General features: G+C 44.3%; 1 protein-coding gene across 2 annotated transcripts in view; it reads left to right on the forward strand.

The window, feature by feature from the left end:
- The first annotated feature begins 755 nt into the window (after positions 1-755).
- The window catches only part of ACVR1C (activin A receptor type 1C), an 80,491-nt gene continuing 65,840 nt past the window's right edge, over positions 756-15,406 (forward strand). For both annotated transcript variants that reach the window (XM_077272924.1, XM_077272925.1), the window contains exon 1: positions 756-949. In XM_077272924.1, coding sequence (XP_077129039.1) covers positions 871-949 — 79 coding nt within the window. In that variant the 5' untranslated portion in view covers positions 756-870. The remainder of the gene's footprint in view (positions 950-15,406) is intronic.

Consider the following 15,406-nt stretch of genomic DNA (forward strand, 5'->3'; position numbering starts at 1 on the left):
TTCATATCAGTAAAAAGTATCCATCTGAGCCTTTGGGACACTGATCTCACAATGTCCAGCACACAGTACAGTCCAGGCTGGTCTATAGTGATTCCGAGCCTAAAAACTGGCATCACAGTAGGGAGATAATAATAGTAATAATTTTATTTGTATGTTGGTGCTATATAAATAAAATTATTATTATCTGCCTACTTTAATGCCAGCTTTTAGGCTCGGAATCACTATAGACCAGCCTGGACTGGACTGTGTGCTGGACATTGTGAGATCAGTGGCGCAAAGTCTTTAATCTTTGGTACAAAAGGAGCAGCACAGTGAACAGTCAGGAGTGAGAATGCAATTTGTTGTTTCCCCTGCTTTAACCCTTGCTTTTACCTGCTCCCCACGAAGAATGATGTCCATGTGTGTGGAATAAAGGACTTTTAATTCAAGGGATATGGGCGAGCGCTGCAGTTCTATCCCTGTTTTGTGAATACATTTTGTGCCAATTCTGTTTCCAGGCTGCCATTAACTTTATTTTCCTGCAGGTTATTGTCACTGATTAGTAAGGTAAGTTAGTGGCAGCTGGTAAATGTGCAAAAAACGTGCAAAAAACGTGCAAAATACGACTCAAAGTTCTGAATAAGAAACTGGACGAATTACAGGGCTGATGACAGGCAGGGGGCTGGTGACAGGCAGGGGGCTGGTGACAGGCAGGGGGCTGCCGGGTGACAAGTGACAGCCCAGACTGGGGAGGCGGAGCTGCTGGATGTGATCACTGCTCGGAAAGTGCCCGGGAGCTCCAGTCCTGCTGCCCCAGCGTCCTGCTCCTCAGCTCGGACACTTCAGCCCACCCGGCCGAGGAAGGCAACTGCCTGCAGATGCGGGGGCACCATGCTGACCTCCGGGCTCCCTCCCCTGCCCCGGGCAACGCTGCTCCTCCTGCTGCTGGGAGCTGCCACCTTGTGCACAGGTACTGTCCCTACTGCTGGTGACTGCGGGTGAGGGGACACAGCTGTGTATATGTGCACACATGGCTGTATAGTGTGTACTTTATATACCTGTGTATGGAGGCTACAGAGAGGCACAGTGTATACACATGTACGAAGCAGGGATATAAAACATGGGCACCACACATATATGGTACTACATAACCATGTCCTGTAGAAAGATACATATATACACTGTGTGTGTGTGTGTATATATATATATATATATATATATATATATATATATATATATATATATATATATATATATATATATATACTGTTCAAGAGAACACAGTCTATACATTTACTGGACAGTGATACACTATACAGTCACTGTACAGCAATAAACTACATGGACATTTACTATGCAGAAGATATAAATATATTACATTATATATACACGTTATATACTCCATATAGTCATATACTATACAGGGATATACTATATAGTCATATACTGCAGATATATTTGTACACATTTGTTCCATATACACATTCTATACATGAGCTATACAAGAATACACTATACATTTGTATACTGTACAGGGATTCGCTGTATACAGTTTTCTATACAGGGATACGCTATATAGTCATATACTGCAGATATATATACTGTATATACACACACATTATATACATGAGCTATACAGGGATATGCTGTACACAATTTTGTATTCAGGGATACACTATATAGTCATAAACTGCAGATATTTCTCTATCATCTATCTATCTATCTATCTATCTATCTATCTATCTATCTATCTATCTATCTCTCTATCGCTTATACATTTGTTAAATATATATATATGTATATATATATAAAATATACATGAGCAATACAGTACGCTGTATACAGTTTTCTATACAGTGATACACTATATATTTACTATTCAGGGATACAGATTACATACATGAACTATAAAAGATTCCATGTGTATACTGTAAACGTATCACTAATGTGTATGTGTGTAATATATATTTACTGTATTGTACTTGCATGTGTAGTAAAGGGATACATTTAATGCATAGATCATGTTTGTATATTCTATACATGGAGACACTATATTTACATATGGCTATAGCATACGTACAACTATATATTATTACACTACATCTATACATGTGCTACAATTGTATATACTATACACACAAGTGTATATATAATCTGCATAATCACATAGATAATACACACATGGCACATGTACATGACTGCAGTCTATTCGTTCCTCTATACATGGAGTATATGTGTTATCATTTTCCTCGGCATGAGCCGTATACGCTGCCTATATACTCCAGTCACGCAGGTTACCTATATGTTGTGGATCCTGTTTCCATCCTGCTTTATTATCTTTCCTTTTTCTTGGCCATGTAGCAGAGTTCAGAATCGCCGTCACCTTTCCTATCACTATGGATTGGTTTTTAATTGCACCTTATGCCTGATGATTGCTTGTTCAGGATTTCTGCGCTCCATTATCGGTATCGGTGAGGGTCCCAGCAGTCAGATTCTCTCCAATACACAAGTTATCACTTATCCAGAGGACTTTTAATGCTGCAAATAGCCCTTTATTGTGATCAGCACCTGCTAGTATATCGATAATTTGTCATGACATACTAATACTGCATTACGTGTGAATATCCAGCTTTCCTAGAGTCCTGAATGCCAAATCCGAAATGCAAAGTGAGGGGTGTTTTTTTGCATACTTACTTATTATTACTCTAGGAAAGCTGTGTGCCACCCATCTTTCCCAGGAACAGAATTAAAGTGGTTGTCCCCATTCAGAAAATCTTGGCCCCCATGCTTAAACAAACAAGTTGTGCTTTACTTACCATCTTTGCTGCTGCTCCTGCGGTCTGGTACAGGCTTGCATCGAGTCGACAGTGCGACAGCCAATCAGAGGCTCTGAGAGGGGTATTCCATGTGCTTGGGCAGGACCCCTCCACTCACTGATTGCTTGCCATGCTGCCCACTTAACGTTAGGTGCCATAGTCAACACCATGCACTGGGAAAAGCGGCAGTGGTGTTGGACCCACTGAGGGTAAGTGAAGCGCAGTTTATTTTTATTATAAAAAAATACATATAAAACAAACATATGTACAACTGTAGCTCCCCAAAAGTTGGGACTCTGCGTTAAATGTAAAGAAGACAAGAATGCAATCATGTGGAAATCTCTTATTGTCACATTTTATTCGCCACAGAACATTGAGCACAGGTCAGAAGATGAATGTTGGAAACAGTGAACTCATTTAGAAACTGAGGACAAAACTCATGTAAAAAAAAAGTTGGGACAGGGGTTAACAAGAAGCTTGAAAAGTAAGTGATACTAAGGCAAAACAGGTGGAGGGTCAATTTTTAGCTGTCACATGACTGTATATAAAAAGAGTATGTTAGAGAGGCAGAGTCTCTCAGAAGCAAAGGTGGTCAGAAGTTCACCAATCTGTGAACATCGGAGTCTAGAAAATGTGGAACAAAAATGTTTCTCAACATAAAATTGCCAAGACTTTGAATATTCACTATCTACTGCAAATAACATCATCAAAAGGTTCCGAAACTCTGGACAAATCTATGTGCATGAGAGACAAGCTCGACAGCCAGTAGTGATGAGCGAACGTGCTCCTATAAGGTGTTATCTGAGCATGCTCAGGTGCTAACCGAGTGTCTTCGGCGTGATTGAGTCCCTGCGGCTGCATGTCTCGTGGCTGTTCGACAGCCGTAACACATGCAGGGATTGCCTAACAAACAGACCATTCCTGCATGTGTTGTGGCTGTCGAACAGTTGTGAGCATATTGAAAGGCACCAGGGTCAGGAAAGGGCCCCTACAAGAACAATATATTGGCCCTTTGAGGCCCAATAGATCATCATAATGCACAATTCCACCTGCTTTGGAGGTAGCAGCGGCCCCTACGTGACCGCTCAGGTTCCACCAAAGATATGTCTGACCCTGAAAGGCACCTGAGCACTATACAGAGGTTTTAGAACAACACATGCTCCATCCAGACAATGTCTATTTCAGGAAAGGCCTTATATATTTCAACAAGACAATACTAAACCACATGCTGTACCCATCACAACAGCATGGCTCCTCAGAAGAAGATTTTGGGTGATGACCCGCCGGTCTCTAGGCCAGACATTTCACCGCTAGAAAATATTTGGTGCATTATGATATGAAATTCCGACAAAAACCCCGAACTGTGGAGCACAAAAATCCTACATAAGACAAGAATGGGACAACGTTCCTCTCCCAAAACTCCAGCAATTGTCTCCTCACTTCCCAGACATTTACAGACCGAAGTAAAAAGAAGAGGAGACTCTACACAATGGTGGACATTGCCCGGCTATAATGGTATAATAAAATATTTTACACAATGGCCCAACTTTTTTTGCAACGGGGGGTGTGTGTGTATATATATATATATATATATATATATATATATATATATATATATATATGTGTGTATAATGTGTATCTATATATACACACTGGTGCGCGTCTATGTGTGTGTATATATATATATATATGTGTGCGTTTATATATTATACCATTATATGCCATCAGTATAATCCACAAGTAGCAGGTTGCATTATGCTGGTGTGGACTGGCATGATCTAGCTGGTATTACTCAATTCATCAGCTTACAGTGCTGGTGGGGGGTGGTCAGTGGGTGATCGCAGCCAGTTGCAGTGGTCACTTCTATTTTTTATGCATTTCAGGCAATTTGCAAAGATCTCCGTTCATATTTTCATTGCTGAATATTTCTTCTTACTTGAACGTTGTGTTTTGAGGCTTTACCGGTGAGCACGAGCTATACATGATTAAATCTAGTGCTGTGGGGTGAACTCTGAGCCATAGTGTAATCTTCTTAAGGGAGAGAGCTTCTAAAAAAAGGTCAGAAACACCCGTGCATGGATGTGGAGTCCGTAGATGTGTGGTTATGTAAACACACAGGGCCTCATGCACCAACTTGTGGGGCGAGAATTGTAAGTTACAATGTTGTAAATATTATAAGAATGTACCAATCTAAGTATAATAATATTTACAACATTGTAACTTACAATCCTGTATCCTCTGTATCATCCTAAGGTATTTGTTCTCCCCCCAATATATCTATGCAGCAGAAATAAATGATTATATTAATATATGATGTTTATAGAGTTGGTGTGAATCAGTTTGCAGAATTTGCTTTATGCGGGAACGAGAGAGTAGAGCTGTTGTGGGGAAAGCACATTCTCCCCACTTTCTCTGCACAGTCGCACGTTTTCTCCCTGTGGTGTCATGTATTAAAGCCCCATAGCATCAGGGATGCAAAAGTTCTTTGGTTCTTCATTTACTAAGATATTTAGTTGGAGTGAGAGTCAGTTTTATCTTTCATTTTCCGACATTTGATAGTTTTTTTATTTTAATTTTCATGCCTCGTTTTAGGTCATTTATTTTTCTGTCTAGAAAGTAACAACTTAAAAGTATTGTCGCTATTTCTATTCTGCTCAGTAGTTAGGCAGGTAAGGCATCAATAAAGGGAATCGGACATCAGAAAATCGTCTGTTAACCTAACTCCATGCTCTTGCAGGCGATTGCATGATCATTACAATGGTGTTTGTAGGTAAACTATTCGTTTTGTGGTTTTTGCTACAGTTCTAAACTAAAAACTTGCTACTGTAGCGCCCCCACCGCCGCAGGGCCGAGGGGTACCCGGTACCGGACCTCGGAGTCTCTGCTCTGGGGTTGTCACGGCGGCTAGGCCCCGGTCCGTGACCCTGCCGTGGGGCGCACAGTTCTATAACAGGTGTGGATGATGTTAGTGGTGATGCGGTGCAGTAAATAACGAGGACACCAGGTTGCAGTCTCTTTACCTCTTTACTGAAGATCTCTGGGTCCTCAGTCCGGAATACGGTTCACCAGGCTGCGCAAGTCCGGCCGGTCCAATGGCACCTCCAGAGCTCACTTCACAGGTGGAAATCTGCGCCTTCCCCCTAGCGCTAGGTGTTGTGGTCCTCCCCTGCTGTGCTTACGGAAAGTCCCCACAACCGTTGTGTCTGTTTCTTAAGTTCCCTCACAACTCGATTAAATGATGTTCTTCTAATCCTCCGTCCCTCCCTGTTGTTCTGGTTGGGACGGCACCCGTTTGACGGGTAGGCTCAGAGCTCTTCCGGGACCCTAGAGTCGCCCCTCTCCACAAGGTGCCCCCCAAGACTTCATAGGTGATTTGTGTGAGACAGCCCGCCTTAGACTGACTGTCCTGCCGCTGTTTAGAGTATTGCCTGAAGCTGAATGTTATGATACTCCCTCGGCGTTCCGGCCACCGGTAGTGCGCCTCAGTAGGGTGTTGCTCCGGTCTTACAGCACGACCCCTACTGGTATTCTCCTATCGCTTGATCTCGTTTCTCACTCAGCACAATCTATCTCGCTTCTTAGTCCTTTCTTGGGCCCCGCCGCTTCCCGGAGCTGGCGCGGACCCGTTACGTTCTTTCCAATGCCAAGCCTCTGTCAGGATCCCACCCCTGACAGAGACCCTACTGTCTCTTCCTCCACAACACCCTCTGCCACCAGGTGTTGCTTCGTCCAATCCAGTCAGCTTTCTGATCTAACTTCCTGCCTGACCCCCAGTTTACCCACTATGGTGGGGAGTGGCCTAATGAATAGCACCCTTAGCTCCCCCCGGAGGCCCAGCTGTGAAATATATTGGTGTCTGTGATACCTGATCCGATGAGCTCCTTCAGTGCCATCAGACGCACCGTAGCTCCCCATAGTGGCGGAGCCACAGTACTGCAACGACCAGGACTCTGGGGCGCTGCACTCCCCCCTGGTTAAACACAGTACTCCGGGACTGGGAAGAAAACAACAATACAAGTTAGCAAAAAGACATACAATTTTGTTGAGTGCAATAACAATAAGTATACTTGAACAGAGCTTCCCTTTATGGGAGGTGAGGACACTTAAACGTTACAAACATGGTTAACATTATAAATTACAGGCTATAACTAACTCCTGTTACCCAACCGGGTATTCTACTAAGTGCAAAATTGTTGAACAATAATTTAACTTTGCCTTTAAGGACATACACTCTTAATCCACTAAAGACCTTCCTATAATCACATTATAAGGTAATTTAACTTTTACATTCTCCTTCTTTAAATCTGCAGGACCGCCTGTCCTATCGGCACCAGACCTACTGCCTCTCCTTTCTGTTACAGGACCGCCCCGTTCAGCCAGGGCCTACTGCCTTTTCAACTACTATACACAGTATAGAACATAACATTACTTTCAGTTTAAGAGCACTAAGTCATCTCTACATGACTCCTATGAGGACTCAGGGTTTACCTTCTATCCTAACTATCTATCAGCATTATCAAAACATTTTCTATTGAACATTAAGCCTTCTCATTATCTTTCTCTCTTTCTTTCTATCATGCATGCTGGACACCACGTCTATCCCTACGGGTCCACCGCATCCTTCTTCTATCTTTCACCTTTTTCCTCTCAGATAACATCCTTAACATTTCTTCACAATTAACCAGTTGAACACATATAACTTTCTCGTACAAACATTATCATCACTTTTCTCTCATCAACATTATTGCTACTTGTCTTAAGCAATATTACTACTGAAGTGCGGCAAATGAACATCCCCTTTAAGAGGGGACCAAGTCTCTGCGAGGTAGCGTATCTTCTCAAGCTACCAGTCCATACTCAGCAAAGGTTCCAGTGCGGTATCTTCGCAAAGAGTCCTTCTTTAAGTAAAACCAGTAGGGAGCGCCTTTAACAAGGTGCAAACTATATACAAGAAGTTCGGATCATGCACTGTTCATGATTTCAGCAGTTTTTAAATAACGTAGAAAAATAGGAAATAACCAAAAACAATAGGGATCCCGGGTCAACAAAGGGATCCCTTTAAGAGTTTACCCTGAACGGGTTTAGCAAAACAACAGGAAAACAGCAACTATTTACAGATTCATGGTATCGAGGTTTATTCTCTTGGTAGGTTGCCAGACATCAGCTGATGGTGGACACCTCCCGACCGTGCAGGCTTCAGCCCTTGGTCCACGGCTGATGCAGCGGTAGTTTGTTCCCTTTCTTTCCAGTCTTTCCATTGTAGGATCAAGTACCGCCTATATTGTTCCCAATTCAGCACGGCAATGGTGTGACCTTCTCGCCGGACTCCATCCAGCCCAATTCGGGGGGCCTCCCACCGGAGGATAACTCCCTCCGGGCTCACATCTACGAACTCCCCCGTCTGGGTCGGTGGCAGAGGTATCAGCCTCCCCGTTGCGCCGGGGGATAATACCCCTAGCCCCGCCAAGAGGAAACGGTTATTGTGGGGGCGGGGATCGATCGCAGGATCGGGATCGGTCGGGGGAGCAGGGACGCTTTCTATACCTGCGTCTGATGTGATTCCACCGATGTCGGTCCGTTCCATTAACGAGGACGCTGGAGTCGGCTGCAGCCCGGACCGCGGCTCCTCCCCGGCAGTCTCCGGATACGGCTCCGCTCCCCATAGCTCTTCTTCGGCTAGTTCCGAGATCGGGATAGGTAGGCTCAGCTCCGCTACCGGCTCCGAGGAACTCAGGTCCTCCCGCTGCGGTGGACGCGGGTCCTCTTCCGATGGATGAGGACAAGCCGGGTTCACCTCGCCGTTGTTCGGGCCCCCGCTGTTCATCGTCGCTGTCCGGCATTCGAGGGCAAGGCATGTATCTGACTCTGCCATTTCTCCAAGGTCGAGCTCCTCCTTCACCTCGTTCCCACCATCGCAAGTCAGGGGGCGGTTCTCTGCTTTGAGGCAGGTCATCGCTTTGCAACAAGAGGCGCAGGGGGCGATCACCGTTTCTGGCGCCACTTCGGTAGTCTCCTCCCATGGCACGCCCTCCTGCTTCTCTGGCGTAGCAATGGCGGCGGTTTTTTTGGCGGGAACTTTTGGCGGTAAATGGCACAGCACAGTCTTTGCAATAAAGTACAGTCCAAGCACAACAAATTACAGTTCCAAGGCACACATGACCTGATTCTTCAGGCTTAAGTAGATCCTGTTCGTGACGCCAAATTGTAGCGCCCCCACCGCCGCAGGGCCGAGGGGTACCCGGTACCGGGCCTCGGAGTCTCTGCTCTGGGGTTGTCACGGCGGCTAGGCCCCAGTCCGTGACCCTGCCGTGGGGCGCACAGTTCTATAACAGGTGTGGATTATGTTAGTGGTGATGCGGTGCAGTAAATAACGAGGACACCAGGTTGCAGTCTCTTTACCTCTTTACTGAAGATCTCTGGGTCCTCAGTCCGGAATACGGTTCACCAGGCTGCGCAAGTCCGGCCGGTCCAATGGCACCTCCAGAGCTCACTTCACAGGTGGAAATCGGTGCCTTCCTTCTAGCGCTATGTGTTGCGGTCCTCCCCTGCTGTGCTTACGGAAAGTCCCCACAACCGTTGTGTCTGTTTCTTAAGTTCCCTCACAACTCGATTAAATGATGTTCTTCTAATCCTCCGTCCCTCCCTGTTGTTCTGGTTGGGACGGCACCCGTTTGACGGGTAGGCTCGGAGCTCTTCCGGGACCCTAGAGTCGCCCCTCTCCACAAGGTGCCCCCCAAGACTTCATAGGTGATTTGTGTGAGACAGCCCGCCTTAGACTGACTGTCCTGCCGCTGTTTAGAGTATTGCCTGAAGCTGAATGTTATGATACTCCCTCGGCGTTCCGGCCACCGGTAGTGCGCCTCAGTAGGGTGTTGCTCCGGTCTTACAGCACGACCCCTACTGGTATTCTCCTATCGCTTGATCTCGTTTCTCACTCAGCACAATCTATCTCGCTTCTTAGTCCTTTCTTGGGCACCGCCGCTTCCCGGAGCTGGCGCGGACCCGTTACGTTCTTTCCAATGCCAAGCCTCTGTCAGGATCCCACCCCTGACAGAGACCCTACTGTCTCTTCCTCCACAACACCCTCTGCCACCAGGTGTTGCTTCGTCCAATCCAGTCAGCTTTCTGATCTAACTTCCTGCCTGACCCCCAGTTTACCCACTATGGTGGGGAGTGGCCTAATGAATAGCACCCTTAGCTCCCCCCGGAGGCCCAGCTGTGAAATATATTGGTGTCTGTGATACCTGATCCGATGAGCTCCTTCAGTGCCATCAGACGCACCGTAGCTCCCCATAGTGGCGGAGCCACAGTACTGCAACGACCAGGACTCTGGGGCGCTGCACTACCGTGTGCATAGAACCGCTACTCCGAGTTGTCAGGGCGCTATTGTATCCCAGTTGAGTCACTGAGTCACTTTCGCCCATTCCCTTTGATTGATTACTCCAGTCTGATGACATTTTTTAAATCCACCGGCGAGATCTGGGCTCAGATCGCCTCTATCATGAGCAATCAGTCAAGATTTATAAACCTCACCAAATTCATTGTGCATTAATTTTTTGGAATGGATGCTGTTCTGCAGTAGCCAGCAGCGGCTGCTACACACTGAATTCAGCTGCACTTTGCAGATACGCTCAAAGTGTTTATATCCTGAGTACAAATTACAGCTGATGAGTGGGGGTGCCCGTTGTCGAATCCCACCAATCTCCTGTGGATAGGTCAGCAATATGTTGTGCCCGGACAACCCCTTTATTGATCTGGCTGGCGTCTCCATACTGTCTCCATGCTGAGTCTACTTCGTAAGGTCAATAGTTAACTACTATAAGTTTACTGCTTAACGTAAAATGTCTCACTTCTGTTGTGATCATTGCATTTTTTATAATCTGAATTATGTGGTGGTTTTGCAACGTGTTCTCCCTGGTGGTCTAGTAGGTTTAGTATAATGTTTTCCGTCCCTTTGGGCATTGATGTTAGTTAAGTAGGTGTAAAATTCTCCTGGGTAGTCCAATGAGTCTAATTGTTTCCCTTATTAAATTATTAATGATGGTCTAATGGATTTAATCTTACTCCTGGAGGGCCAGTGGATTTAATCTTACTCCTGGTGGGCTAGTGGATTTAATAATTATCCAATTCGCCTGTGAATTTCATGACTATCCTTGTGGATTGGTGAGTTGAAAGACATTTGTAGCATACTACATAAAAGTCTAATGTTTTGGTTTACGGCCACTTGGAAATCAGAAGATTTACATTTTTAAACAAATTTAACCAAGAAAAGAGAAAATATTTCCTCCTGACATTTAGGCTATGTTCACATGTTGCTTTCTTTGCTGCTATTTTTCTGCAGCAAAAACCTGATCTCTTGGCAGTAAAAAAGCTGCAGCCAAAACGCCGGCTTTGCTGCCTATTTTGCTGCTTCTCTTGCTGCGTTTTTGCTGCATTTTTCAGCTTTGCTTCCACCTTGTAAGCATGAACAGTCGAAGGTGTTAAGGTACCTTCACACTAAACGACTTTGCAACGAGAACGACAGCGATCCGTGACGTTGCAGCGTCCTGGATAGCGATATCGTTGTGTTTGACACGCAGCAGCGATCAGGATCCTGCTGTGATATCGCTGGTCGTTGCTGAAAGTTCAGAACTTTATTTGGTCGTCAGATCGGCGTGTATCGTCGTGTTTGACAGCAAAAGCAACGATGCCAGCAATGTTTTACAATGGTAACCAGGGTAAATATCGGGTTACTAAGCGCAGGGCCGCGCTTAGTAACCCGATATTTACCCTGGTTACCATTGTAAAAGTAAAAAAAAACCACTACATACTCACCCTCTGATGTCTGTCACGTCCCCCGGCGTCCGCGCTGCTGCTCAGAGCTTCCTGCGCTGAATGTGTCAGTGCCGGCCGTAAAGCAAAGCACAGCGGTGACGTCACCGCTCTGCTGTTAGGGCCGGCGCTTACACAGTGCAGGGAAGCTGAAGGCGAGGGACACGACAGACACGGCAATGTAAGTATGTAGTGTTTGGGTTTTTTTACATTTAACACTGGTAACCAGGGTAAACATCGGGTTACTAAGCGCGGCCCTGCACTTAGTAACCCGATGTTTACCCTGGTTACCCGGGGACTTCGGCATCGTTGGTCGCTGGAGAGCTGTCTGTGTGACAGCTCTCCAGCGACCACACAGCGACGCTGCAGCGATCGGCATCGTTGTCGATATCGCTGCAGCGTCGCTTAATGTGACGGTACCTTTAGACCACCATTGCAAGACGTATATGAAACCATAAACCTTTTTGGAAAAAAGGGCAATTTGATCCAATTATGTAGGGGAAAAGGTATTTTATCTTTGAAAAAAAATAGTGTCTTCTGAAAAAAATGCTGGATTCATGTATGAAGTGCAACCGTGAAGTAAAGTTACATGAGATAATGAAAAAATACACAATTGCAAATGTAAAAACAGTGGGGGAAGTTGAATTGTGAGGGCATTGTTAGCTTAACACATTGGTAGGGCATTGTGTTGGTCAAGCATTGTTTACTTTTACACATTGGTCAGGCATTGAGTTGGCAGGGAATTGTTCACTTTCACACATTAGGGCATTGACAGGGTAGGACATTTTTTTTATCTCCAAACATTGGTAGGGCATTGAAATGGTAGGACATTGTTACCTACACACATTGGTAGAGCATTGAGTTGTCAGGGCATTGTTCACTTTCACAGATTGGTAGGGCATTGAGATGGTAGGACATTGTTTACCTACACACATTGGCCGGGCATTGAAATGGTAGGACATTGTTTACCTGCACACATTGGTAGAGCATTGAGATGGTAGGACATTGTTTACTTTCACACATTGGTAGGGCATTGAGATGGTAGGACATTGTTTACCTCCAAACATTGGTAGGGCATTGAAATGGTAGGACATTTTTTACCTGCACACATTGGTAGAGCATTGAGATGGTAGGACGTTGTTCACTTTCACACATTGGTAGAGCATTGAGATGGTAGGACATTGTTTACTTTCACACATTGGTCAGGCATTGAGTTGGCAGGGCATTGTTCACATTCACACATTGGTAGGGCATTGAAATGGTAGGACATTTTTTACCTGCACACATTGGTAGGACATTGAGATGGTAGGACGTTGTTCACTTTCACACATTGGTTGGGCATTGAAATGGTAGGACATTGTTTACCTGCACACATTGGTAGGACATTGAGATGGTAGGACGTTGTTCACTTTCACACATTGGTTGGGCATTGAAATGGTAGGACATTGTTTACCTGCACACATTAGTAGGACATTGAGATGGTAGGACATTATTTATCTGCACACATTGGTAGGACATTGAGATGGTAGGACATTGTTTACCTTCACACATTGGTAGGACATTGAGATGGTAGGACATTATTTATTTGCACACATTGGTAGGGCATTGAGATGGTAGGGCATTGTTTACTTTAACATATTGGCAGGGCATTGAGTTGATTGGGCATTGTTTACTTTCACACATGGGTAGGGCACTGAGTTGGTCACCATTGTTTACTTTCACACATATCACTAATTTAATTAAACTGTACTAGTATTAACAACCATGCTCATGTGTGGACACCAGGAAATTATGGTAAAATTTAAACTTGAGAAAATCACAAAAATAAATGCGTTTCACATACTGCTGTACCTGCATTTTTTTCCCCAACAAAAATATTGCAAAAATTGATAGCAGAGTTTTTTTTGCATTTTTTTATCTTACTAATTGCTTTCTATTGATGAAACAATGCTGCAAAAACACTGAAAGGATTCACATCCTACAGTTTTCAAAAACGCAGCAGGTCTCCAATTCAGTCAGGAAAAAAAACAATCATATGCATGAGATTTCTGAGATCTCATTGCTTTTGCTTGTACTGTAAAATGCAGCTTTTAATTTGCATAAAAAGATGAAACAAAAAAGGCTGTAAAAACTCACTGTGTGAGCATAGCCTTAGAGCTTAATAAGAGCTGTTCCTTGGATTTGGATCAGGAGTCAAAAAATGCACATACCGTAGGTCTGTGAGTAATAATAACATATGAAAAGGCTGATTTTAGCTTTGCTCAGTGAACATGTGGGAAATTGGACTTATAATATGGACATCAGAAGTCATAAAGATCTTTCTCTTGTTTGAGTATCACTTACAGAAAATTACTCCAGAGCTGCTCAACTTTTTATTTAGCCATAAATTCCTATCTAGAGTTTGCTCTTGTAAACACCCGCACAATGTGATGGCTATAGGGCACAGGGAGTGTTTTCTATGTGTCTTCATCTCCATGATATATACTTAGGTTGACTCAATTTTGCTGGTCCTGATCTCTATTGCCCTTGACTAATAACTACAGGGACAGAATCAGATGAAAGAGGCCCCTTGTACAAGACAGTATATGGGCCCCTTGCAGTGCAAAAGGTCATAATAATGTACAATTTCACCTACTTTGGAGGTAATAGTGGCCCCCTGACCTCTCAGACCCCTGTTTTGCTGCACAGGTTACATCATTCGTATGTCCGACCCTGAGCAGCTTTTATGTCAGCCATACATGGCACAAACATACAAAATGTATTCCTGCTCTCCAGCCTCTTTATACAGGTGCTTGTCACAAAACTTGAATATCATGAAAAATTAATTTATTTCAGTTCTTCAATACAAAAAGTGAAACTCATATATTATATAGAGTCATTACAGAGTGATCTATTTCAAGTGTTTATTTCTGTTTATGTTGATGATTATGGCTTACAGCCAATGAAACCCCAAAAGTCATTATCTCAGTAAATTAGAATAATTAACAAAACACACCTGCAAAGGCTTCCTAAGTGTTTAAAAAGGTCCCTTAGTCTGTTTCAGTAGCTCCACAATCATGGGGAAGACTGCAGACTTGACAGATGTCCAGAAGGCAGTCACTAACACACTCTACAAGGAGGGTAAGCCACAAAAGGTCATTGCTAAAGAAGCTGCCTGTTCACAGAGTGCTGTATCCAAGCATATTAATGGAGAGTTGAGTTGAAGGAAAAAGTGTGGTAGAAAAAGGTGCAGAAGCAATCGGTATAACCGCAGCCTTGAAAGGATTGTTAGGAAAAGGTAATTAAAAAATTAGTGGGAGATTCACAAAGAGTGTACTGCTGCTGGAGTCATTGCTTCAAGAGCCACCACACACAGACGTATTCAGGACATGGGCTACAAGTGTCGCATTCCTTGTGTCAGGCCACTCATGACCAATAGACAACGCCAGAGACGTCTTACCTGGGCCAAGGAGACAAAGAACTGGACTGTTGCTCAATGGTCCAAGGTGTTGTTTTCAGATGAAAGTAAATTTTGCATTTCATTTGGAAATCAAGATCCCAGAGTCTGGAGGAAGAGTGGAGAGGCCACAATCCAAGCTGCTGGAGGTCTGGTGTGAAGTCTCCACAATCAGTGATGGTTTGGGGAGCCATGACATCTGCTGGTGTAGGTCCACTGTGTTTTATCATGACCAAAGTTAGCTCAGCCTTTTACCAAGAAATTTTAGAGCACTTCATGCTTCCCTTTGTCAACAAGCTTTTTGGCAATGGAAATTTTATTCTCCAGCAGGACTTGGCACCTGTCCACACTGCCAAAAGTGCCA

Source organism: Ranitomeya variabilis, chromosome 7, assembly GCF_051348905.1.
Source record: "Ranitomeya variabilis isolate aRanVar5 chromosome 7, aRanVar5.hap1, whole genome shotgun sequence".
NCBI lineage: Eukaryota > Metazoa > Chordata > Amphibia > Anura > Dendrobatidae > Ranitomeya > Ranitomeya variabilis.